At 41.8% G+C, this 27,780-nt stretch overlaps 1 protein-coding gene across 7 annotated transcripts in view; it reads right to left on the bottom strand.

The window, feature by feature from the left end:
- Window positions 1–27,780, bottom strand: part of celf4 (CUGBP, Elav-like family member 4) — a 1,071,661-nt gene that overhangs the window by 62,165 nt on the left and 981,716 nt on the right. For 3 of the 7 annotated variants that reach the window (XM_078429907.1, XM_078429991.1, XM_078430080.1), the window contains exon 9: window positions 8,437–8,604. The exons of the other annotated variants lie outside the window; for them this stretch is intronic. In XM_078429907.1, the coding sequence (XP_078286033.1) occupies window positions 8,437–8,604 (168 nt within the window). The remainder of the gene's footprint in view (window positions 1–8,436; window positions 8,605–27,780) is intronic. 7 annotated transcript variants of the gene reach the window in all.

Here is a 27,780-nt window from a genome sequence, read left to right as displayed (position 1 = left end):
TCTTGACCCAAAATGTCACCTATTCCTTTTCTCCAGAGATGCTTCTAACCCGCTGAGTTACTCCAGCTTTTTGTGTCTGTCTTTGGATTAAACCAGCATCTGCAGTTCCTTCCGACACTACTCATATTACAGCCTGTTCATTTTCTTCCATTAAACCATGAGCTAATCTTGTTATGGCTGTGTTATGCCTGCTGGAGCAGAAGCCAATGTAAAATGCTAGCATTTCCATGGCGAACAGTAAATGACAGGAAGTTTGGAACTCACAGACAATCTCTGAAGTTCTGAACATGGTCTTAGAGCTCTGTCAGCAACATAAAGACGTACAGGTATGTAGGTTAATTGGCTGGGTAAATGTAAAAATTGTCCCTAGTGGGTGTAGGATAGTGTTAATGTACGGGGATCACTGGGCGGCACGGACTTGGAGGGCCGAAAAGGCCTGTTTCCGGCTGTAGATATATGATATGATATATGATAAAGGCATTGCTCATGTTAGGACATTCAATGGCATTCATAGTGTTGACTGATTTGACAACTGGCTAAGCTGGCTTATTTGACTGTCAACATTTTCTTAACTGTTATATGGGTGGATCTATTTCTGGGCTGCCCATGTGATGGCATAATAGCCCAAATGGCCCATGTCAGGCTTAGTCAATTTGATTTAAGGTATCCTTTGAACCAAGAACAGTAGGGTAGGATTTGAACTTGTGGACTGTCCAATAGTTATTAGTTGGCCACTATCAAGCCAGAGAATGATCAAGCAGAGCCATATCAATGACTTGTGGAAAAACAGAAAATGATGCAAATAAATCCAGTTATCTCCTGGTTTCTCCTGATGGCCATTTTGCAGTTGTGTTGCCTGAGGGCCTATGAGAGATTGCCTGAGATGAGAACTGCAAATGCCTTGGGATCAAAACTGTAAATGCCAGAAAGCAGGTAAGCGATCAGGAGGGAAAGTAACTAACAGCAATGGGAATGGTGGAGAAAAAAAGCAAATTTGGAAGCCTTGACACTTGGGCTTCACATGAACTTACCTTAATTATCCAACCATACCACCACAAGACATAAGAGAAGTAGGCCATTTAGCCTATCGAGTCTCCAACGCCATTCAATCATGGCTGATCTAGTTTACCCTCTCAACCCCATTCTACAGCCTTGTCTCTGTAACCTTTGACACTCTTCCTAATCAAAAACCTGTCAATCTCTGCATTAAAAATATCATAGGTTACGATAAATCAGGACTTCTACATTTTCTAACAAGGCAGTAATTAAGCTGCGCTTTCAGAAATGCATAATCATTGTACATGTGTTGGTGTTGAAAATGAACTACACAGTGTGTTTGTGCACAGTTCTGAACACTCTGGAAGCTGGGTTTAGGTCCAGACAGGTTGAAGGTTACAAGACGTATTGATTGATGCAAATTATTGTCAACTGTGGCAATAGGTCTGACATCAGAGTCGGCACATTAAGGAAAGAATTTCAAGAATATTCCATGAATACTTCAGGACTATGAGAGGAAATAAGGTCCTAAAAAGCAGTAGCAGACAGACAAAGTTCAAGATATTTTTAATGAAGATTAAAAAAAAACTTTCAGGGACTGGAAATCTGAAATTATAACAGCAAATCCTGGAAATACTCAGTAAGTCAGGAACATCTCTTTATCCATGAAGACAAAAAAGACTGCAGATGCTCGAAAAAGGACACAAATGCTGGAGAAACTCAGCGGGTCAGGCAGCATATCTGGAGAACATGGATAGTTGATGTTTCAGGTTGGGACGCTTCTTCAGAATAAAGGACTTGACCCAAAGCGTCGCCAATCCATATTTTTCAGAGATGTTGCCTGGCCTGCCTAGTTACTCCAGCACTTTGTGTCTTTTTTTTGTTGTAAATCAGCTTCTGCAGTTCCTTGTTTCTGCAGATGCTGGAATCTGGAATTCAGTCAATACAGGATCTCGACCCAAAATATTGACTTCCCCCTTTACCTCCACCAATGCTATTTGACTTGTTGAGTTCTTCCAGCATTCTGATTCTTTGTTCCAGATTTCTTTACCTTATTTAATCATGAATCCATTGTGTAGCTTGCTTAAATATTCACTGCGAGATAAATTGCAACTTAAAAAAAAATTTGCTTTGTAAGATTAAGATTCTTTGAGGTACAGATTGAGACTTTTAAACGTTTCCATACACAGACAAAAGCTGAACAGTACATAAATCTCCCAAATGTACACATTAAAATGGTGTGCAACACTTTGATTGACTCTTTTGAACATTGTGTTTGACAAAGCACCAGCCTGAAGGTGACAGTCTGCCATTTTAGGCCAAATCATAACATGCTACCATAACCAAACAACCAAGAAAATTTAAAAAAAGTCCCTTTTTTCCCAACAATAGTTCTCTGCTTTTTGATTGGAGCTTGTAAAGAGTTGCAAGGAATTTTGATTAACATGAAATCAAAGGTCTGTTCTCAGGCCACCCTTCACAAATCCTATTCTCTGTCTATCTTGGATTTCAGCAGGAAATTCTCTGCCTCAGAAGGCAGTGGAGGCCAATTCTCTGAATGTATTCAAGAGAGAGCTAGATAGAGCTCTTAAGGATAGCGGAGTCAGGGGGTATGGGGAGAAGGCAGGAACGGGGTACTGATTGAGAATGATCAGCCATGATCGCATTGAATGGTGGTGTTGGCTCGAAGGGCCGAATGGCCTCCTCCTGCACCTATTGTCTATTGAAATGGCAATCCGACTTCCTACAATCATCGATGAATCGTTTTCCACAAAGACTGCAGGTAGGGGCCTAGAATTTTCTCTAATTCTCTACAGCAGATATGGGATTGTGAAATGTGGATTTTGGACTTGTAATTATCTTTACAATAATGATTTGGGAAAATAGGCTATTTGAATTAGTTCAAAACGTTAACTTCTAGTTGTTAAGCTGTACCTTTTCAGGAACATTGGATGTTGACCTAAAATTAATCACTAACTAAAGGATGGAGATTTTACTCCATTATCATTAATACTTCATTTCTTCAAATAATGTAGACTCTAATTAGATACATAAATCCATATATTCAGTGATGGAGGAATATAGTCTTAATTGGTAGCAATTTTACTTGTTGCAATCATGGCCCTCTGTGAAGAAAATGGACAGAAAAAACTGGGCTGAACTCTCAGTCTAATATTGATTGTTGTACTGTCTGTTATGCTGTCATTTGAATGAGATGAGGTGGGACTAGTGTCAATAGGACATATTGATCAGTGTGAACAAGTTGGGCTGAAGGGCTTGTTTCCATGCTGTCTGACACTATGACTCTGTGCTAATCTGTGGTCTTGTCTGCCTTCTCAGATAGATGTTTAAAGTCTCATGCAATGATTTTGAAAAAGAGGACAGTTAATTCCCATGTCAAATGCAAAATTGATTCCCTTAATCCATAATCGTGCAGCAGATTATTTTGTCATTATCATTTTGCTGTTTGCCTGTTGAAGCTTGCCACGTCCAAATTGGTTGCCATATTTCCCTCTTCACAGCAGTGACAACACTTTATTAAACCCCATACTCCCTCGACTGCAAAGCACCCTGGGATGTTGGGAATTTGCTGTAAAATCTATTAAACTGTGTTTGGTATGTGCCAATGAATGGGGCATTTTTATTATGATGCCTTCACATTCATTCTCATGGAAAACACGCCTATTTACAGCAGAGCCGATGCAGTCTTAGGGCTTCATTATCCTCAGCTGTGCAACAACTGACCCATTACCGAAAAATCTGCTGGAACGACTGAGCAAAAATCACAGCCTGACTTCAATTTGCATGTGTGGTATTTAGCCAGTAGTGTAATTAGAGTTCGTGTGCACATGAAGTTTAGTTAATGTGGCCGTTTGAGTGGATTTTACAAAAGCCCCTGGTATTGTTTGTTAATAGATTTAATCCTAAAGAGCTGAGTGGTATAATTTTAGATTCTCTTCTGTCCCAATGAAAACCTGGTGCCGATGACAGTGTACAATTGGAGTAATGACTTCAGTTCATCTGCACTTATAAGCTGCATTACTATTCAATCGGGATCAGTAAACACTGGAATAATGGATACCTGGGAGTGATTCCAAAGCAGTAATGCAATATCGAAGTTCTGATGTCTCATAAGAAGAATAATGGAAACCTAACAGATATTACAAAATTGTAATCTAATCTGGGAGTTTAGGTGACTCATAAGAGCCATTACGAGTTTGTTTCAGTACTCATGACATCATCTAAATTTGCTGGATCAATTTCAAAATAAAGTGAGATGAGAAAATAGAGTGCTGGAAACTAGAAGCAAACAAATAGAAAATATAACAATTATGAGGTATCTGATGATGATGTTGTTGTTGTTGTTGTTGTTCGTCCTTCGGGTTCGAAGATGACCATCACTTTCAATCTTATTATTTCGACCACTGATTGGGATCCCCGGCAGCCCCGCGCGGTATGCTGGCCGAGGTTGAAGTCATGACTTGCGCTTGACTTGGATTTAAGTGAGGGGGAGTTGCGCAGATCGTCGGCCTCGCTCTCTCGTCCTGGCCTATCGGGCCCCAGCAGCAAGACATAGTCGAGACGGCTGGGGACAGGTCAGGATGCAGGAGATGGTCAGAAGTGTCCTACGTTTCTCACTCTGCCCTGTTTGCGCTCCACGGCGCTTTGCTGGGATCGTCTTTCTGCCCGTTGAACCTTCTGGTGGTTTCCTCCGCGCAATCTGCCGAACCCAGGCTTCACATGCTAGGTAGACAAGCCCCAAGCCGCTGGAACCAACGATTTGCCGACTGTACTTGTGGCATGCACACAAGACAGTGGAGACATCGTGGGGGCGGGGGTAGTCCTGTGGCTGATCCCACGGCGTGGGGGGACGGTCGAGACTGGGGCGGTTCTCTCCGGGTGGTGGTCCGCAGCCCTACGGGCGGGGAGCTCCGTCCGCTGGCTGCTGCTGCTCCTCAGGCCCCGGGTACGGGCCCCAGGCCGCCGGCTTGAGTCTCTCCGGGGCGCCAGCGAGGCTTCTGTCCCGGCCCGGGAGACCCGGCCTCCAGTCGCCTCCAACCCGGCCGTGCTGCCCCCGGGAGGCAGGGTTGTCCTGTCCCTGGCCCTGCCTGCCCGCGTTGTACGAGGGGTGGCGGCTGTGGCAGCGCGGCGGGGCGAAGGCGGCGGCCGCCAGAGGCCCGCGGTAAGATGGCGGCGCCCACTCCATGACCGACTCTGCCGCCGCCCGCTAACCGGACCGGACGCTCGCTTCCCGCTCCCTTCCCTCGGGCTCCCGGTCTGATGATAGTGTTCCACTCATTGCATTAGCTTGTTTTCTGAATTGGATATTTTGCAAATCGTTATTATCTGTGTGTACTAACAGCAATATCTGTCCTGATGAAGTCATAACTTTGGAATCAAATGAATTGAAATTGATAGGGAGAATACTGGAATTGATCGGGTGAGTGCATAGAAACTTTTACCCAGAGTAGGGGAATCAAGAACGAGACGGTATAGATTTAATGTGAGAGGGGAAAGATTTTAATAGAAACCAAAGGGGCAAGTTCTTCACTCAGAGGGTGGTATATTTAAGGAATAAACTGCCAGAGCAGGTACTGTAACAACATTTAAAAAGGTACTTGGGCAGCTCCATAGATAGGAAAGATCTTGAGGAATATGGGCCGAATACAGGCAAATGGGACTAAGCTTAGATGGGGCTTGGACGAGTTGGCCTCAGCATGGACGAGTTGGGCGGAAGGGCCTGCTTCCGTGCTGTATGACTCTGACTAGATACTTAGAAGCTGTTGTTCTCCATATAATCAATTCCTAAACACTGAGACTTGGCTGCAGGTTTTAAATCATTGCCTGACGTTTATTAGTGTTAATAATATACAAGATGAACACACTGTGTGAGCAGTCTAAGGTTATTATTCTCATCATGGTGTCAGCTGGCATCATTTCCACTGAGTGCCTCATTCTCCTTGACCTCGACATGTGATCACAACCATATTCCAAGAATAATGAGAGAGATGCCAACAGTGCAGGGTCAATGAAAGAAAGAATTGCAATCATTTCACAAGGACTATTATTTCAATGGTGTTTGCTAAATGAGGGCAATACAGTCATGTGCATCTGTGCGTGTGTGTATTTCGGGTGTTGAGAATAACGGACAGGCCTCCGAATTTAATAAAAAATGCATTATGCTGAAAAAAACCTAAAATCTGCTGTGGGACACATGGAACACATTTCTAAGAACAGTAATACAAAACATCAGTTGGACATCTGTCTCCTGTGTGCAGAGAGATTTTCAGTGTCTCCCTCAATGCTACCCTGGCTTTATCTTGTAGAGAGTTGAATGGCTTAAAACTTCCAACTTGTTTGCCTTTGGCTAGAAAGGAGTGATAGGCCAGAGCCTGACTTGTGACTGGTGATCTGGGGAGGAAGTTGAATCTGAGCATTTTATATGGTTGGGGAAGGGGTTAGAGTGCGAGGTAAAACCTGTTTGTGAATGGGTATGGTGGGGAGGGATAGATCAATGCCTTGCCAGCTGTGTAGAGGGTGGGACGGTTGGGGGGGGAGTAATCATAGCCTGAACCGTGCTTGTGTTGGGGTAGGGAGAAGGGTTGGAGCTTCAATCATCATGGGTGAATAGGATTTTGGTGAGTGATCCCAGTCTTCGCCTTACTGAAAAGAATGGCACCAATGATCAAAATCTGGTTCAGGGAATGCAGGTTTATTTTGGTTTAGTTTAGAGATACAGCGCAGAAACACTGTCCGCGCTGCCCAGCGATCCTCGCGCACTTACACTATCCTACACACATTAGGGACAATTTACAATTACACCAAGCCAATTACCCTACACATCTGTACGTCTTTGGAGTGTGGGAGGAAAATGGAGATCCTGGAAAAAAACCCCACGAGTGAGCACGCAGGTCACGGGGAGAAAGTTCAAACTCCGTACAGACAAGCAGCTGTAGTCAGGATCGAACCCAGGTCTCTGGCGCTGCAGGACAACAACTCTACCGCTGGGCCATCACGCTGCCGCCGGGTGTAGTGGTTGTGGAGGTTGAGTCTCCGTTTGTGAACCAAATGAGATCACAGGGTTAGGTAGTCAATGGATTATGAGCATCATGAAATCAGACGGTCGGCAGTGACGTTGGGGTGGTGGAGTTTTGTGGTGTTTAGGACTCAAACGATTAAAATTAACCATAGGACTCACCTGACAGTGCTCCAGTTCAGCTTAATGCAGGGAGGATCTTGTGTTCTGGGAGTGAGCAAGAATGTTCACTCCCAGAACCCTGTGGTCCAAGTTCCCTGAAATTTCAATTGAAATTGAAAGATACAGCATGGAAACAGGCCATTGGCCCACCGAGTCCACGCCAACCATCGATTAACCGTTTACACTAGTTCTACTGTATGTTTGTTCTATGTTCTTCCACTTTCGCATCCACTCCCTACACACCAGGGGCAATTTACAGATACCAATTAACCTACAAACCCACAAGTCTTTGGGATGTGAGGGGAAACCGGAGCACCCGGAGAAAGCCCACAGAGTCACAGGGAGAACATGCAAACCCCACACAGACAGTGCCCAAGGTCGGCATCGAACCTGGGTCTCTGGCGCTATGAGGCAGCGGCTCTACTAGCTGTGCCACCCCTGAATATTCCATAGGAGCACTGTATTGGGAATGATAGCATACCCTTCATCAAAGAAATGCTTGTTCAAATTTATCGAGTTACATGAGAACAATTGGATAGGATCATCATCCTGTTACATTCCCGAGAAAAAAAACATGATTTTGAGTTGCATTACACTGAAAAAACTACTATATCTTATTGAATTTCTGGGCTTGTTTTTAAAAAAATTATTAGAGAGACCTCTGTTCAAATCATTGTGGTCTATCAAAGGCATTTTCAACTGAAGGATATACAGCATTCTTTTCTCTTATATTTTGGGCTAAATTTACAATTCATTTCAGTTAAAATTAAAAACGAATAATGTTTTGGTAAAACAAATACACAGTAAAGATAGCTTACTTGTTTGGATGTTCTGAGATGATTAGGGAGACTACGTCAAAATCTGTATTTGTTTGAAATATTTTTAAACCATGTAATGTTTAGCCAGGTGCTGGGCATCAATTCACAAAAGGTTTGGTCAATTTAGTTACGTAATTCTTTTTCATTATGTGATTGTATTGACAGTGTGGTAGCACATCTTAGATTAATTGTATCAACTGGGAGCCCATTTGTTTCTATTCTTCACACTATAATGACAACTGATATATTTTTTACTCTAGATATGTCAGGTGTAATGGTGCCCAACTTCCTCGACCTTTGGAATTGCAATTGTTTCTTGATCAGCCGCTGCGGCCGAGTGTAGGATGCGTTCAGTGGCAGTAAAAGCCTCAAATGGCCCAGGACAACCGCACTTTGAAGGGTATTCTAATGGTGGACACTCACCGTGCGTGCAGACGGAGCTTACTGTGTGCCACATCTGGTTGGAGTTTTCATCTCCCGTCTGAGCGATTGGGAGGACTGGTGAGCCGGCTCTAGTGAATAACAAAAGAGCACATCGCGGGCCGGATGAAACGTCCTGCCTGGCCTCTGGAGACCACTCATGAGCTGACCCTTTGGAATAATTAAAAAGTGCATTGAGGGCCGAATGTAATGATCCAACAGGCCACATTCCAGCCTGTGGGCTAATTTATGTTGTGCAACACTGTGCTAGATTTTAGATGGTACAAACACATTACTCTTAGCCCTTTAAGGAGTCCACAAATTGGCCTATCATTGCAAATGAACAAAATATATCTGACAAACAGCACCATGGCTTACTTCACATCAGTGCTATTCATATATTGACCTAGAAGCTATTTGCAGCCCTAATCCCTGTCACCTCCGTTCTTTGGCAGACTATAGGTACAGGGGCCTCGAGGGCTCCATTTACGTCCCGCTCAGCTGTTAGTTGTTAATGTGCCAGAGGCAAGTACCATTCCTTCTCCTTGCGTTCTAGTAAAATAAGGTAAGGGGATACTTCTGAGAAGGAGATCTACCCCAGATCAATGAATTTACTTTTTCGTCCCACCATTTAAATTTGTCTTCTTCTCACTGTGGGGGAATTGCCTGGCCTACACTGGGCAATTGCCAGCAGTGGCATCACAGAAATGTAATGCTAATTTTGTGGAGAAACACCTCAAAATGTGTTGCTGCAAATCTGTGCAAGTGCAACAAAAGCAACACTAATACACTAAGTTGCCTCTATAAACTTTGCATTGATAGAAACAATGGTTCTTCCTAAAAGTTAATGAGTTCTTATCACTAGTCATTTCTCAAGTATGCTGAGCTGAATAATGTAAAACACTGTGGAAATGGGATGATACTAGGACTTTCTTTGCTAAGCTAACTTTAAACTGCAATGCAATTAGCTCACAGAAAAGGCCTTCTTCTTTGCTTACTTTTTCATTTAATAAGAATACACAATCATAAAAACACCTTACTAACACACAGCCTATTGTTCATGATAGGAGCAAGTAAGAAATGGTATGTAAGTGACAAAATGTTTTGTAAACAAGCTGATAATTTAAGTAATATAACGTGTTTAAATAATTTAACAATGTAATGCTTAGAATAAATGTTCAAAATCATAATCAGACATATAATGTAGTCTAACAAAGTTCATGCTACTAAAGCTTAAGCTACACTTAAAAAACTGCATGTGCTTAGCATTTTTCTTTTTTCTCCAACCAAGTCATTATGCTAATTTGTACAGAATAATTTTCAAATTTGTTATGAGATGAAGCACTTCTGTGTATTCACGATAGTTTTGATTTATAGATATGTAAGCAATATTTTGAGTCAAATCCTGCTGAGCTTACAGATGGGCATCATTTCGTTCAAACTCCTGGGGCCTTGTGGAGCTACCATAAACCTTCCCTTCCCCTTTGTGCTCAGATATTTATATCTCTTCCGCTCATCTTCATTCTTAATAGAATTCTGGCAAGAGCACCTGCGAAGAATATTCTCAGTGACCACAGTTACGATGCCATTTCCCATCTGCGTCTTTCTTGGCTGCAGAATCACAACTGACCCATTAATTAATGCATTTTGGAAACAAGTGGCCTGTGCCTTGAATGATCAAGGCTGAGTCTAGAAGGCATGTTAAATGCTCAATCATACAGGTTAAGACTAGAGTTTTCTTAGCAGAGGTTTGGAGGAAACTTAAAAGGTTGTGACTGTGCCTTGTCTACATGTGACATGGACCACAGGTTTGGCTCAGAATAAGAGGTAATGGGCCAAATAGACTGGACTACCACTGAACCTCAACAACAGAAACAGAAGGGAAAATTCCATGGTTAAGGATGTTACAGAACTGGCATCCCATCCCTCTTTGCAGCTACTCATAGAGTGGATAGCCACAAAATGCTGGAGTAACTCAGCGGGTCAGGCAGCATCTCTGGAGAAAAGGAATAGGTGACGTTTGGGTCGAGACCCTTCATCAGACTGAGAGTCCGGGACGGGGACACTGGAGGTCGGGAAGGTACATAACAAAGCAGAGCCTTTTGACTTAGGAAATGTGGAGCCCAGAATGGTCCATTGTTGGCTGGAGACAAGGTAATAATGGAATAGAAACGGTGAAATTAGCAAGAGGACTAGAGTAGGGGAGGATCAGAGAGTGAGGAAATGCAAGAGTTACTTGAAGTTAGAGAAGTCAATATTCATTTGTGGAGAAGGTCAGGTTAGCAATTCTCTTTCTCAGATGGGGAATGATGCGTGAGACAACTGATTTTATCTCACACAATGAAATGACAACTTGTTTCTTTATAAGAGTTTTCCGTTGCACATGAAAACCCTAACCAGTGAAGCCTGGTGATCATAATAGCAGCAGTAACATAAACAACAAACTTAAACTGCAAAACTTGAAAATGATAATTCACTAATAAAGGTAAAATCACTAATAAAGGTAAAATCATTAAAAAAGCCATAAACCAATAAAAGTAATGACAGAATATTAAAGTGAAAAGAGTACAATACGACTTGATCACTGTATAAACCTGCAGTCATCAAAGTCACTGTTTAATATGTGTCATTAAACTCCCTTGGGTTTCCTACCAACCTATAATTCATTGCCACAATCTGCCCCTATTTATTCTTTATGAATACAACAGAGTTAGCAGACATCGGTGTCTTTTTTTAACAGGTGGAAAATTAAACAACTGTTTGATCCTATGCACTTGGAACTTGAGTTCTAACAGTGGCTGGCATTAAAAGGTAAAAACATTGCTGACGAACTAAATAGGACATCCACGAGTCTCTGGCAGAAATAAATGGTTTTTGCCCTGACGGTTTTACTTAGGAATCCAGCTGTGGGGGTGCTAATGGGCATGGTCACAAACTTTCCATCTCACTCCATTCTTTGCCAAGAAAGCAAGCAATGTTTTCCTCATACTGGTACAATAAACTAAAACAATATATATTTTAGAAACAAGGAACTGCAGATGTTGGTTTACACAAAAGGACACAAAGTGTAACAAAGAGTTACTACTCAGCGGGTCAGCCAGCATCTCTGGAGTAACATGGATGAACATGGCAGTTCAGGTCGGGACCCTTCTTAAGACTTGGAGTAGTCTGATCTCTGGAGTAACATGAATCAGTGATGTTTCATGTCGGGACCCTTCTTCAGACTTGAAGGCAGATCCCGACCTGAAATATCACCCATCCTTGCTACTCCAGAGATGCTGCCTGACCCGCTGAGCTATTTCAATACTTTGTGCCCTTCAATGTTTATTTTACCTCTTGGTGTAAAGTAAAAAATTGAGTGCTGGAGAAACTGAACGAGTTACAAATACAATTTTGGATCAACTTTTCTTTTGAAATTCTCAACATAGCAGAAGGATTTGAATTTGTTTAGTTCTATGGCAAACATGCAAATTTGAACTCTTGCATTGATTGGGTTGCATGACCACGAATGGGTGTGAAATACAGGAAAGAAACATACCAGCTTGCTTGTCTTTTTCTCCTGCACTTTCCTCTTGCGAAAAAGGCAACAGCTTGTGACTTACTGCTTCTGAAACTAACAGTCTGGTCAAGAAGCAAATAATAAAATTTCTGTATTTCCAGGCAAATCTAAGCGAATGGCATCCCTGGGACTGAGACCCCAGACCATCTGGTTGTTGCCTGAAGCAGTGACATTGTGCAGAAACGGAACGTACAGCGTGAATGAGTCAGGATACGTTGTATGCTGACTTTAGGCTCACTTGAGACAGCAGCGAAAAAGATCACGCAATTTCTTTATGAAGAAAATGAGCCCAAACTGTCCCCAGCAGTCATCAAGATTAAAATTACATGCACCTCCAATGAAAATGTCATTATTTCTCCATAGAAAGCACCTGAAAAATAAATACTTTATACAGCCCCATGGGGAAGGATTTCTCATTTCTGTAGTGTCCCACACTGCTGGACTAATGACTTTGTTGAATGAACTTCACAGAGCCAGCTTAATGACCCTATTCATTACAGACTACAAAGACGTGATGTGAGCAACATCTTTCATCGCATGCAACTTACATTAAGCATTTAAAAAGCCTGAATTACTTGTCCCTGAGAAACCAAGAGAGACCAAGTGGGAATAACAAATGAGGAAAGCATAATTTCCTCAAATTTGTAGCTAGTTCCAAAAAAATTGCACGAATTTCTGGAATAGGTTACTACGGCTTCGATTATTCAATGTATAAGCTCCATAAATTTGGATGTTGTAATTTAGTTTCATCCCAGCTGTTATTAGGCAACTGAACCAACAGCCGGAGAGTGGTCCTGAGCTACCATCTACCTTATTGGGGACCCTTGGACTATCTTTGATTGGGCTTTACTAGACTTTATCTTGCACTAAACGTTATTCACGTTATTCCCTTCATCATGTGTCTATACACTGTGAATTGCTCAATTGTAATCGTGTATTGTCTTTCAGCTGACTGGTTAGCACACAACAAAAGCTTTTCACTGTACCTCAGCACACGTGACAATAAACTAAACTAACTAATTTAAAAGAGGGGTGAAAACGTATGCCCTTGAAGTGAAAGCTTACATGCTATAGCTCTACAGTTAATACCAAAAGATCTTCTTCTGGGGCACAATGTTATATGGTAAATGTTACGAATTTTCACATGCCTAGCTGAATTGCCCATTGGAATCATATCCATGGTGATCACTGATGCATCCATGAGTTACCATATTCATTTGCACTAGTTAATTATTTCATAAAAGCAATTCTCGGTGTAAATATTATGAACATCGACTGTTGCTGAGGTACCTGAAATGCTGCCAATTACTGGCACATTTTGGCAATCAAAGTATTTCTGCCTTGTACTATTGTCAAAAAATGGAACCTTTTATTTCTCTTGTGTGGGAAGGAACTGCAGATGCTGGTTTAAACTGAGGATAGACAGAAAAAGCTGGAGTAACTCAGTGGGACAGGCAGCATCTCTGGAAAGAAGGAATGTGTGATGTTTCGGGTCGAGATCCTTCTTCAGACCATCCCTCCCCCACCCAAATCGCACCAGCTTCTCGTTTTCACCCAACATACAGCTAACAATGGCCTGTTCCCTTTATCATCGTTACTTTTTTGCATATTTTTCATTCTTTGTTCTTTATCTCTCTACATCATCGTCTATATCTCTCGTTTCCCTTATCCCCTGACTAGTTCGAAGAAGGGTCTCAACCCGAACTGTCACCCATTCCTTCTCTCCAGAGATGCTACCTGTCCCGCCGAGTTACTCCAGCTTTTTCTGTCTATCTTTTATTTCTCTTAGTACCACCCCAGGTCACAGCCAAGACCCAAAATATACATGACACCTGGAAGGCTGCAATAGGAGAAAAGATGAGCTGGACTCAGAGGTAATAGTTAGATGGGTTCACTATAATATTGAGGTCAGTTGACCACAAAAATACCAGCTTTAGCACTCAGATTTTTGCTGTTTCAAATGTTACAAAATAATTGTTTAATTTCTTTTGTGCTCTTCATATCAGAAGTTTGAATAGCTTTATAAAAGATAGTAGGAATTTAAAAAAGAGATTTACTGCTTCTGTCCTCCTGGACCACAATTGAGCAATGGTTTGGAGTGCACAGTTTTCATATATGTGCATACGGTGGAAGCATTAAAGGAGGAAATCTCTCCTTTGATGAAATGTAATGATGAAACCCAATGGGAGAAACTGGAATTTTTACTCATGTGACCAATTCTATTTAGAGTCATAGAGTGTGGAAACCGGCCCTTCAGCCCAACTTGCCCACTCCGACCAACATGTCCCATCTGCACTAATCCCACCTGCCTGCGTTTGGCCCATATCCCTCTAAACCTGTTCTATCCATGTACCTGTCTAATTGTTTCTTAAACATTGCAATAGTCCCTGCCTCAACTATCTTCTCTGGCTGCTCGTTCCATACACCCACCACCCTTGTTGTGAAAAAGTTACCCCTTAGATTCCTATTAAATCTTTTCCTCTTCACCTTAAACCTATGTCCTCTCATTCTCAATTCCCCTACTCTAAGAGACTCTGTGTGTCTACCCGATCCATTCCTCTCATGATTTTATACACCTCAATAAGATCATCCCTTATCCTCCTGTTCTCCAAGGAACCCTTCCTGCCTGTTCAATCTCTCCCTTTAGCTCAGAACCTTGAGTCCTGGCAAAATCGTTGTAAATTTTCTCTGTACTCTTTCCAACTTGACAACATCTTTCCTATAACATGGTGCCCTGAACTAAACATAATACTCTAAATGCGGCTTCACCAATGTCTTATATAACTGTAATATGACCTCCCCACTTCTGTACTCAATACCCTGACTGATGAAAGCCAATGTGCCAAAATCCTTTTTGACCACCCTAACCAGCTGTGACACCACCTTCAAGGAACTATGTACCTGCATGCCGAGATTCCTCTGCTCTACAACACGCACCAAAGCCCTATCATTCACTGTGTGGGTCCTGCCAACGTTAGACTTTCCAAAATGCAAATCCTCACATTTCTCTGTGTTAAATTACATCAACCATTCCTAAGTCCACCTGGCTAATCGATCAAGATACTACTACAATTTCTGACAAGCATTTTCACTGTCTGCAATACCACCCACTTTTGTCTAATCTGTAGATTTGCTAATCTTGCCATGTGCATTCTCGTCCAAATCATCGATATAGATGACAAACAGTAATGGGTCCAGTATCAAACTCTAAGATACTAGTCACAGGCTTCCAGTCTGAGAAGCAACCTTCCACCATCACCCTTTGTATCTCTCCTTGGATCCCATGCGATCTAACCTTCCAGAGCAGTCTACCACGTGGAACCTTGTTGAATGCTTTGCTGAAGTCCGGAGATACAACATCTGATAAACATTTGTTAAATGTTTTACTGATGATGTGAATAGATTTGTGTATGTAAACCTACTCTCACTTAAAAAATATGACACAGATTAGGAAATTAATTTGATGCATTATTTGATTATTCATTGGGTTTGCACAATCCCTTTCAGTTTAGCTTTGAATCCACCCATGATTGACATGGTAGGAATCTGCATCCATGTTAGCTTTAAGTGTCCTGACCCAAAACGTCACCTATCCATGTTCTCCAAAGATGCTGCCTGACCCACTGAGTTACTTCAGCAATTTGTGTCTTTGGCTTTAATTGAAAAGCTCGTGGGAAAAAATGGCAGTCAGACAATAGAGACGGGTGGCATGGTGGCGCAGCTGTAGAGTTGCTGTCTTACAGCGCTTGCAGCGCTGAAGACCCGGGTTAGATTACGACTACGGGTGCTGTCTGTACGGAGTTTGTACGTTCTGCCCATGACTGCATGTGTTTTCTCCGAGATCTTCGATTTCCCCCCACATTCCAAAATGTAGTTTGTAGGTTAATTGGCCTGATATACATGTATATTGTCCCTAGTGTGTGTAGGATAGTGTTAGTATGTGGGGATTGCTGGTCGGCACAGTATTTCTAAACAAAACTAAACTAGACACCTCAACTCCCACAGATAAAAGCCATGATTGCTTTGGCTTCAAAGAGGTTTGGCGCCGTGAGAGGCAACCTCGCCAGCAACATGTCTTGTCCCTTTCTTTTGCGTTGTTTTTAATCCATTTTATTTGTATGTTTTAGTTGATCTTTAGTTTTTGTATTATGTGGGGGGGTGGGGGAAACTTTTTTAAAATCTCTCCCCCCGACGGAGATGTGACTTTTTCCGATCGTATCTCCGTCCGCATTGCGACCCAACATTGTGGAGCTGACGGTCCCATTGTAAGGGACCGACTTTGGGAACTCCAGCTGCAGGAGCTTCGACCGCCCTGATCGCGGGAGGCTCGATTGGCCCGTTGCAGCGGCCTCGATCGCCGACTGGTTCTGGACTCCCCCAACATTGGGAACATTTTTCCTGCACCTACCCTGTCCAACCCTCTAAGAATTTTATATGTTTCTATAAGATCCCCACTCATCCTTCCAAATTCCAGCGAACACAAGCCCAGTCGATCCATTCTTTCATCATACGTCAGTCCTGCCATCCCGAGAATTAACCTGGTGAACCTACGCTGCACGCCCTCCATAGCAAGAATATCCTTCCTCAAATTAGGAGACCAAAATTGCACACAATACTCCAGGTGCGGTCTCACCAGGGCCCTGTATAGCTGCAGTAGACCTCTTTGCTCCTAAACTCAAATCTATTAGGCAATATTAGGTCATCCTTTAGGTTTTTTTCTCGCTGTCGAGAATAGGGTCATAGAAAGACCTGGTTTATTCATCCTTGCAATTGTATACATCTTTGCAGTTTGGCATCATTCTTGTAAATCTTCTCTGCTTTCTTTCCAGTGACTTTATATCTTAATATCTAACACAACGACCTGATGTGTATGCAATACTACAAGTGTGGTCTAACTAAGATTTGTTGCAAGTTTGACAAACATTGTTTACTTTTCAATTCAGTCCCTCCAGAAACAACCCCTAGTGCTTGGTTTGCTTTTCATTTGTTTAAATGTCCTTAGTAAATAATGGCGCCATCGGTGGTGTTTGGTTTATATATATTCCAAGATCCCTTTATTCCTTTACCCAACCTATTCAACAATGTGATCTTTCTATTCTTTGTCCTACCTTGTCTATATCTAAGTTGTACTTTATACACCTTTCTACAAGTTTATTGAAGTCTTAAAGTTTTTTTTATAGCTTTCATCTGTAATGAACATCCCCTTCAATCCTTCATCCCATCAACTGGTTTCAGGGTGGATTTCAGAGAGGAAACAACGAGTTCTAAGATTTTGAAGATTTTCTTAGTCTATTTACTGAGTATTGCTACAATCCAATATGCATAGGTACAAATGTACTTGTTGCCATTTGAATCCATGTCATTGTTTCTTCCTATTCATTATGTTTAAAAGTTATGCAACATATTTAATTAGAGGATGTCTAAGGAGAAAAGTGGCACAGTTAATTATAAGTCTCAAGTTGTCTTTTGTTTATATTTGATTAAATTACTGTTTTTTAATTATTTGGCACTGTTATATGAACAATATTTTGCAAAGCAGTTTTTTTTTAAAAAGAGGAAAACAAAATATCTTTCTCTGCATCAGTGCATTGGGCTCCTTTGTGTAATTCTCAATAGAGCATGCAGATAAACACGAGCTCAACTTGGGGAGATTTGTACCACTCCATGTGCCTGGCTAATGTGTAATATTTTAAAGTGGTGTCAAGGGCTGTAATGAACTGCATGTCAAGCTTTTTTAATGTGTTGCATATTTTTAGTTTAATTTAATTTGGAGATACAGCATAGAAACAGGCCCTTTGGCGTATTGGGTCACCATCGATCACCTGTTCACACTATTTCTATGTTATCCCATTTTCTCATCCACTGCCGACGCATTAGGGCAATTTGCAGAGGCATTTGGGAGGAAACTGGAGCACTCAGAGAAAACCCACACTGTCACAGGGAGAATGTGCAAACTCCACATAGACAGCAGCCTGGTTCAGGATCATACCCGGGTCCCTGGCGCTGTGAGGCAGTAGCTCTATAAGCAGTGCCACTGTGCAACCCAACATGTAACATCTTACCAAGATATTCATACATCTCTGAGTGCCATGTTCTTCTAACTAGTGCAACTTATGCAATGTCATTTCAATTGGTTGTAACTAGAAGTATAGTTTAGTTTTGACAAGGGTACAACAATAAACCCGATATACACACATACCATGCATGTGTATATAAACACACACAGCCAATGCTCAACCATATAAAGCAGGGGTAATGGGAACACAATCTATTTTAGGTCTCTATTAAATTTTATTTTTAGCTAACTCCATAAAACAGTCATAAAGTGACTCGTTTTATACCATTACACAGTTAAAATGTCCTCGCAGTCCGTTAAGGTGTTGATCTTGCCAAACTTTAATTAACCTCCCATGGTCAGGACTCATCAGACATGAGGGTGGATTTCTAGTTTATGTTGCATTCTCTAAGAATGAACAATTAATGTCCCAGGCACAAGGAGTCCATGAAAGAGGTAATGGGAGCACAAAGAAGTGAAAGGCTTGTATATAGTGGATGTGGAGAGGATGGTTCCACTAGTGGGAGAGTCTAGGACTGGAGGTCATAGCCTCAGAATTAAAGGACATTCTTTTAGGAAGGAGATGAGGAGAAATCTCTTTAGTCAGAGGGTGGTGAATCTGTGGAATTCTTTGCCACAGAAGGCTGTGGAGGCCGTCATTGGATATTTTTAAGGCAGAGATAGATAGATTCTTGATTAGAACGGGTGTCAGAGGTTATGGAGAGAAGGCAGGAGAATGTTAGGAGGGAGAGCTAGATCAGCCATGATTGAATGGTGGAGTAGATTGGATGGGCCGAATGGCCTAATTCTGCTCCGAGAACTTATGAACATGAGAATGAAGTGTTTCTCTGCAATGTTTCTCTGCAAAATGAGTGCATACAAACTGATCGAAGAACAAACTATTTAAGACATCCTCAATACTTTAAATCCCAGCTTGATGGGTCGAATGGCTAAATTCCACTCCTATCACTTATGATCTTGTGATCTTATGAAAGATGACGTTTGAAAAAAGCTGTTTGGCAGTCAATTGGGTGATTGGGTATTGACACATGAAGGCGGTAATTGACACTATTTGGAGAGTGTGAGGGAGGTATTTTGTGGCTAATGACATATCAGAGTGAGATTGTCATCTTGAAGACGATCAGGATATTGCCAAAATGAAGAGCAACAATAGGCTGCAAGATCAGGTGAAAGTTGGAATGAATCACAGGTGAAGGACAGAATTAGTGCCCTTTAACCTTGAAGCAGAGCAAGGCCAAAGGTGTAGAAGTGTGAAGCCGAGTGAGAAGTTCACAATGTTTTTCTGTCTCTCCAAAAATGCCATTGATTATTCGTCACAGAGTGATGGATGCAGTGGCAAGTGGTGGAAAGAAAGTTACCACTAGTGGGAGAGTCTAGGACCAGAGAGCACAGCCTCAGAATAAAAGACGTACCTTTAGAAAGATGAGGAGGAATTGCTTTAGTTGGAGGTTGGTGAATCTGTGGAATTTGTTGCCACAGAAGGCCGTGGAGGCCGTCAATGAATATTTTTAAGGCATAGATGGGCAGATTCTCGATTAGTATGGGTGTCAGGGGTTATGGGGAGAAGGCAAGTGAATGGGGTTGGGAGGGAAAAATAAATCAGCCATTATCAGCTTAGTTTAGCTTATTATTGTCATGTGTACCGAGATACAATGAGAAGTTTTTGCTGCATTCTATCTAGTCAAAGAAAGGACTATACATGATTACAATCAAGCCATTCAAAGTGTACAGATAAAGGAAAAAAGGTTACTACATATAGTGCAAGATAAATTCCGATTAATGATAGTTCAAAGATCTCCAGTGAGATAGATGGAAGGTCAGGACCGCACTCTAGCTAGTGAGAGGACAGTGCAGGTGGTGCCTGAGCGCAGGTGGGAAGAAACTGTCCCTGAATCTGGATGTATGCTTTTTCAAACTTCTGTACCTCTAGCCTGATGGGAGAGGGGAGAAGAGGGAGTGACTGGTGTCCCTGCCGAGGCACCGTGAAGTGTAGATGGAGTCAATGGAAGAGAGATTGGTTTGCTTGGGACATGAGCGGAGATTGCAGGAGCCTTGACAAAGACTGTTGCAGATATTGTTCCTTTGTTTAAGAAGGGAAGTAGAGTGGATCCAAACAATTATAGGGCATTGAGCCTTATGTCAGTGACAGAGAAGCTTTTAGAGAGATTCTTTGGTTAATGATTTATTCCCATTTGGAAAAGATTGGTTTAATTAAGGACCGTCTTAGTTTAGTTTAGTTTCGAGATGCAGCATGGAAACAGGCCCTTCAGCATAGCTTTGTACATTGCAGGTTGTGTCTTACTAACGTGATCGCATTTTTTGAGTATATGACAAAGGTGAGTGATGAGGGTAGGGTAGTGGATGTTGTCTACATGGATTTTAGTGAGGCATTTGATAAAGCCTTACTCCAATCCATGCAGACAACATGCAACAGAAAACATTTGAAAATGACTTACTGATAGAAGACAGTGGGTTGTGGTGGAAGGACAATATTTAGGTCTGTGACCAATGGAGGGATATGTGCTGGGACCTCTGTTGTTTGTTACAGATATAAATGACTCAGACATGAATTTAGATAGGTTGGCTAGTAAATTTGCAGATGACACCAAGATTGTTTGTGGTTTGTTGCGAAGGCTGTCAAAGTATACAGCGGGATACAGATAAGTTACAGAACTGGGGGGGGGGTGGAGGGGGGGGGGGGGAGGGGGGGGGGGGGTGATTGACAAAGTTTAATCAAAGGTGAGGTGTTTTGCTTTGGGAGGTCAAATGTAAGGGGGAAATATACAATTAATGGTGTGACTCTTCACAGCATTGATATGCAGAGGGATATTGTGGTCCAAGTCCATATCTCCCTGAGAATGGCAACACAAGTGGATGGAATAGTAAAGAAGGCATATGGTATAATTGCCTTCATTGGTCAGGGCATTGAGTATAAGAATCAGGAAGTCATGATGCAGTTTATTGCCATTTTATATTCCAATTAAAAGTCAATCATATCGTTATGGGTCTGCTGTCACATTTATGTCAGACTGGGGAACGAGTAAACATTTTCTTCACTGAAGATTGTTCATGACCGTAAAAGTGTTTACATTATCCAATACTTTTATGGTTATTGATATTGGATTTTTACTCCCAAGTTATTAACGACTTGAATTTAAATTTAGATGGATATAAACAGACCAAGAGTCAAGGTTCCCCAAAACCAGTCCAGCAATTTCATTATTAGTTACCATGGCTCACAGAACTGAAGATCTGAGTATAATGCTCATAATGTATAAATGTTTGTGTGAGAGCAGAGGAAGAGAGGCAATTGTCTATGAACGTAATATAGTTTTGTTATTTCCTATTCCTACTTTGAAGTACAAGCACGATTCCACTTATTGCACCCTCTACAGTCGCACTGTAGTGATGCCATACTGCAGCTTTTCGCAGTAATCAGCCAGTCAGCCAGCCAGACTGTCATCAACACTGGTATTGGTATTAATATTGGTATTGGCACGGGTTTCACTTTACTGTGGAACCATAATATGCTTTATTAGCTGCGGTCAGCAGAGCTCAAGGAAAAAATGGAATTTAATCCCAGTCCAAAAGAAGTAATGAAGGATTTGAACTCTCCGCTGCAATGCTTTTGGTACCTTCAAAAGCTACATTATTCACTAGCAGTCATTCATTATTTTAGTTAGAACTGACTTTTGTCATTTTAAAATTGAGACTTGAGGCTTGCCATTTTTCACACTACTGATTTCACATTAATAACAGTGAAGTGCAAAATGCTGCCAGCAAAGTCCAGTTCATATAGTAGGGTGCACCTGCTGAAATGTGCGCAGACCCTATTGAAAGAAATAGTTTGCCTGTACGCTTTGACATGTATACCACAAGCTTTCTCCAAGATAGCTATTTTTTTTGATAACACAGATGGTGGTGACCAATTCCCTATAACATTGTGCAGGTTAGTTTTAGTTTTGAGATACAGCATGGAAACAGACCATTCGGCCCATCGAGTCTATGCCGACCATCGATCCTCATACACTAGTTCTATGTTATCCCACTCTCGCAATCCTACACACTTGGGGCACTTTACAAAAGCCAATTAACCTACAAGCCTGCACATTTTTGAATGTGGCAGGAAACCGGAGTTCCTGGAACGTGCAAACTCCTCACAGATAGCACCGAGGTCAGGATTGAACCCGGGTCTCTAGCGCTGTGAGGCAGCAACTCTACCGCTGTGCTACTCTGCCGCCTAATTTGAAAGCTGCAATCTGCACAGTCCACATAATAAATACTTGCTGATTACTAATTTCTTTCTTCATGCTGCTTTTGTTTTTTTTTGCCAATTACATTAATCATGTGTCCTCAAATCAATGAAAAAGGTCATAATCAAATTTATAAAAACAAACAAACTTTTCTCTACATTTGGAAACTATATGAATGCCAGAATTAAGATGGCAAGCCAAACAAAAATAAGTAGACAATAGACAATAGACAATAGGTGCAGGAGTAGGCCATTTGGCCCTTCGAGCCAGCACCACCATTCAATGTGATCATGGCTGATCATTCTCAATCAGTACCCCGTTCCTGTCTTCTCCCCATACCCCCTGACTCCGCTATCCTTAAGAGCTCTCTCTAGCTCTCTCTTGAATGCATTCAGAGAATTAGCCTCCACTGCCTTCTGAGGCAGAGAATGCCACAGATTTACAACTCTGACTTAAAAAGTTTTTCCTCATCTCTGTTCTAAATGGCCTACCCCTTATTCTTATACTGTGGCCCCTGGTTCTGGACTCCCCCAACATTGGGAACGTGTCCAACCCCCTAATAATCTTATATGTTTCGATAAGATCCCCTCTCATCCTTCTAAATTCCAGTGTATACAAGCCTCGTCGCTCCAGTCTTTCAACATATGACAGTCCCGCCATTCCGGGAATTAACCTAGTAAACCTACGCTGCACGCCCTCAATAGCAAGAATATCCTTCCTCAAATTTGGAGACCAAAACTGCACACTGTACTCCAGGTGCGGTCTCACTGGGGCCCTGTACAACTGCAGAAGGACCTCTTTGGTCCTATACTCAACTCCTCTTGTTATGAAGGCCAACATTCCATTGGCTTTCTTCACTGCCTGCTGTACCTGCATGCTTCCTTTCAGTGACTGATGCACGAGGACACCCAGATCTAGTTGTATCTCCCCAAGTAGTATATATGTTGGACAATGACTGCAAATGAAAAACAGCTGGAGGAACTCAGCAGATCAGACAGCATCTGTGGATGGAAATGAATGATGTTTTGGGTCAGGACCCTTTTCACACTGTTGTCGTCTGTCCATTACCCTTCATTTGATGCTGCCTAACCGATTGAGTTCCTCCAGCAGTCAGCTTTTCACTCAAGATTCCAGCATCCGCAGCCTCTTTGTGTCTTCATTGAACAACTACAGGTTGTTTGGAAAATCTGTACAAATTATACTGCCCCTACTCTCTCCTGAACTTAGTTTAGTTGCCGAAGAGTGGGCAATATGTTTGGGTCATCTGTGATTGTGATGATATTTTTACCAAGAAACGCCAGTAGTTGGGCACACACACATCAATATTTCCCAGTAAGTTCGGTCTCAGTCAGTCAGGGATAGAAACTTTTAAAGATTAACATAGGGACAATAACAATTACAAAGAAAATAATGGTAATATGAGTATGTAACAAATGTAATGAATATACAGCAAGAATGTAACAAATAATGGCACTCTAACTCCACCCCATTTGTCCAGGTCCAGATGATTCTTATCTGAGGTTGTTAAGGAATGGAGTTAAGGGAGAATATGATTTTTAAAAGGACCAAGACCAATGTATTTGTACACTCCCAATGACTGGTAGAAACCTAGGTATCCAAGTTTAGTAATGAAATAGATAATAGGTAGCTAGGGAATCTAGATGGATGCATAAAATAATAAAGAAACATTAATAGAATAGAGAAACTGGTGGGAAACAGTTTTCAGTGAAGGTAGATATAAAGTCATCTAATTTGAATCAAAAAAGAAAAATACAGAATTATATTTTCTAAAACAGTGAGATGTTAGTAACAGAGGAGATCCAAGAAAGGTTGGTTATTCGCATGTAGAGATGATTATAATGTCATGGAAACACGTACGAAATAATTGCAAAGATCTTTATATTTAGAGGGTGTGCAAGGGTGTAGTAATGTGTTGCTGTACAATTAATGCAAATGCTTGCAGGCTGTTCTGAATGATACATTGGGCTTGGAGAAAATGCGGAGTGTCTTTATCAAAATTATACTTGAAGGGCAAAAGTTATGTTGCAAGATGAAATTTCTCAAAACTGATATATCTCCTGAAATTTAGCATGTTACACAGTGATTTGATCATGGTTTTCAATATGTCGAGGGAAACGTAACAGGCAGTTTGAAATAAAGTACACATTTTGGTGAGGTAAGGACTTTGAAGCTTGGAGAAGTTACTGGAAGCTTTAAAGTTTGTTTATATACTTATTTTTTGATAAAAATAAATATTCTATAATCTTTTGTGTTTATTGCAAAAGTTGCATGAACACCTGTTTAAGACAGTTTTCCATTTCTTATGTTGGCACCACTAGGGAGCAGCAGACCTTTTGTAATGTTATAATCAGGCACATTCCATTCTATTTCTACAAACAGCGAACTCCTCTTTTCCCTTTCTCTCAAAATCTGCAGCTTTATGAAAATCTATTTTGGTATCTATTGATCACTACTTTCTAATTTGTCTATATCTTAGCCTCTTGGATGTTGGCATTAATTAATCTATGGGTCAACATCTTTCTCCATGAACATAGGTAATTTCTTCAAAAAAAAGAAAAATGGCAATCCTTTTAATTGCTAATAAAATGATTTGTTTCACATTGAGTGATGGGAATCTTTTTGAAAGTTCACTGCCCCACAAATAACTTATAAAGTTGATTTATAAATCAATTCACTGCCTTTCATTGTTACAGCCCCTTTTCCTGCCCTAGCTTGCTCATTTCCTAACTCACTCCAAGGAACTTTGTCTGTAATGTTTGTTTAATCTGCAATGTTTGTTTTATCTAAATTGACCCTCCCTTAAGCAGCAATTCAGTCAAAATTCTCACCCTTGTTGAAATACTATCTGCCTCTGGTAACCCTCGGACTATCCTTGATTGGATGTTGCTGGCTTTACCTTGCACTAAACGTTGTTCCCTTATCATGTATCTATACACTGTAAATGGCTCGAATGTAATCATGTATTGTGTTTCTGCTGACTGAATAGCATGCAACAAAAGCTTTTCATTGTACCTCAGTACACGTGACAATAAACTAATCTGTTAAACTGCTTTAGTTCTGGCATCCTTACTTCATCAGTGCCCTTGGTATGGCTCCCATCCATGCTAACCCAGGCCTTCCAGCCTCAGTTCTGCTTGTGATTATCCTCCAATACCATCTGCTGTTTCCTCCACTGGAAGTCAGTGGCATCCCACGATGGGATTCTGCATACCATGGCACCATGTTTACAGGGATGCAGAATCTAGGAGCACCAGGGGCAGGCAAAGGCAACCAATGTGGAAACTCATAACACAGAACACAGAACAGTACTGCACAGGAACTTCTTCAGCCCACAAGGTTTGTGCTGAACATAATGCCAAGTTAAAATGATCTCATCTGTCTGCACATGATCCACATCCTTCCATTCCCTGCACTCCCATTCCATTGAAATAAGCAAGGACATGGAACTGATGGGAGCATCATGAGGTCTAGAATAGATTCAATGGACTGAATAATCTCTTTCATTGCCATAAGAAAATATGAGCTAATCTAAGCATTGTTCCATTGACATTTATGGTCTGCTCTTTGAGGAGTTAGTGCCCTGATAGAGTAGAGCATCAGATCCTTTTTCTCAGGGTGAAAATGTAAAAAACTAGAAGGCAAGAGGGGTAATGTTTAAAGTAGTATGCACAGAGGGTGGCGGGCTGCAGGCGGCGTGTGGTGGTGTGCGGCAGACATGATAGTGGTGTTTAAGAGAGGCACATGGATATGCAGGGAATGGATGTGGATCATGTGCAAGCACATGAAATTCCATAATCTCGGCATCATGTTTGGCACAGACATTGTGGACTGAAGGGCGTGTTCCTGTGTTTGACTATTCTATGTTTTATGTTATCATCCACCAGTAGGTAATAGCCAACATTTGCATTGTCTTGATAGCTCAGATGCAAATGACATTTGGACTGCTGTAGAATGAAGGCATTGTGATTTTCAGGACATCTTCTGCCCGAGGTGGCACATTTGCTGGATATTGGGTTGACGCCAGTCCAGGTAAAGTGCTGCGTACACAGTCTGCACGGTGATCAAGTGCAGGGCTGCACAGTGGCACAGCAGTAGTGCTGCTGCCTTACAGCACCAGAGACTTAGGTTCAATCCTGGCTGTCTGTATGGAATTTGTACATTCTCCCTGTGACCACGTGGGTTTTTTCCAGGTGCTCCAGATTCCCCCCACACTCCAAAGACGTACAAGTCTGTAGGTTAATTGGCTTATGTAAATTGTAAAATATCCCTAGTGTGTAGGATTGCACTAGTGTTACGTGGGGTGATCGCTAGTGGGCATGGACTCGTTGGGCTCAAGGACCTGTATCTCTGAAGTCAAGTTACTAAAGTAAAATGTGCAATGCCATGAAACTGGCTGCTCTTTGGCAAAAAGGGTGAAATAGACAATAGACAATAGACAATAGGTGCAGGAGTAGGCCATTCAGCCCTTCGAGCCAACACCGCCATTCAATGCGATCATGGCTGATCACTCTCAATCAGTACCCCGTTCCTGCCTTCTCCCCATATCCCCTCACTCCGCTATCCTTAAGAGCTCTATCCAGCTCTCTCTTGAAAGCATCCAACGAACTGGCCTCCACTGCCTTCTGAGGCAGAGAATTCCACAACTTCACCACCCTCTGACTGAAAAAGTTCTTCCTCATCTCCGTTCTAAATGGCCTACCCCTTATTCTTAAACTGTGGCCCCTTGTTCTGGACTCCCCCAACATTGGGAACATGTTATCTGCCTCTAATGTGTCCAATCCCCTAATTATCTTATATGTTTCAATAAGATCCCCCCTCATCCTTCTAAATTCCAGTGTATACAAGCCCAATCGCTCCAGCCTTTCAACATACGACAGTCCCGCCATTCCGGGAATTAATCTAGTGAACCTACGCTGCACGCCCTCCATAGCAAGAATATCCTTCCTCAAATTTGGAGACCAAAACTGCACACAGTACTCGAGGTGCGGTCTCACCAGGGCCCGGTACAACTGTAGAAGGACCTCTTTGCTCCTATACTCAACTCCTCTTGTTACGAAGGCCAACATTCCATTGTCAGGACTCCATGAAAAGTGAACTCCTCTGAACTTTCCTTCAGATAGAGGGTCTCATTGAATAAAGGGCACTGCGAAACACTGGATGGTAAATAGAAGATGTGGCTGACTGAAGAGATAGTCATGGGTTCTCTCACAGTTATTGTACGAAGCTCTGAGTTTGCAGCTAAGCTGTAAATGGCAGCAGATGGCAAATTTCAGTGGAGTTATTGGGGAGCATAAAACTGCAGATGTTTGAAAACTGATGAAAGATCATTGACCTTAATTGTTAAATACGTTTTTCTCTCCACAGATACCGTTTGACCTTCTATTTCCAGATTGTTCAGTTCTTATTTCTGTGATGATGTTTACTGAAGCATATAATCT

The sequence above is a fragment of the Rhinoraja longicauda genome, chromosome 1 (assembly GCF_053455715.1).
Source record: "Rhinoraja longicauda isolate Sanriku21f chromosome 1, sRhiLon1.1, whole genome shotgun sequence".
Classification (NCBI taxonomy): Eukaryota; Metazoa; Chordata; class Chondrichthyes; order Rajiformes; family Arhynchobatidae; genus Rhinoraja; species Rhinoraja longicauda.
This window is presented reverse-complemented; position numbering and strand designations above follow the sequence as displayed.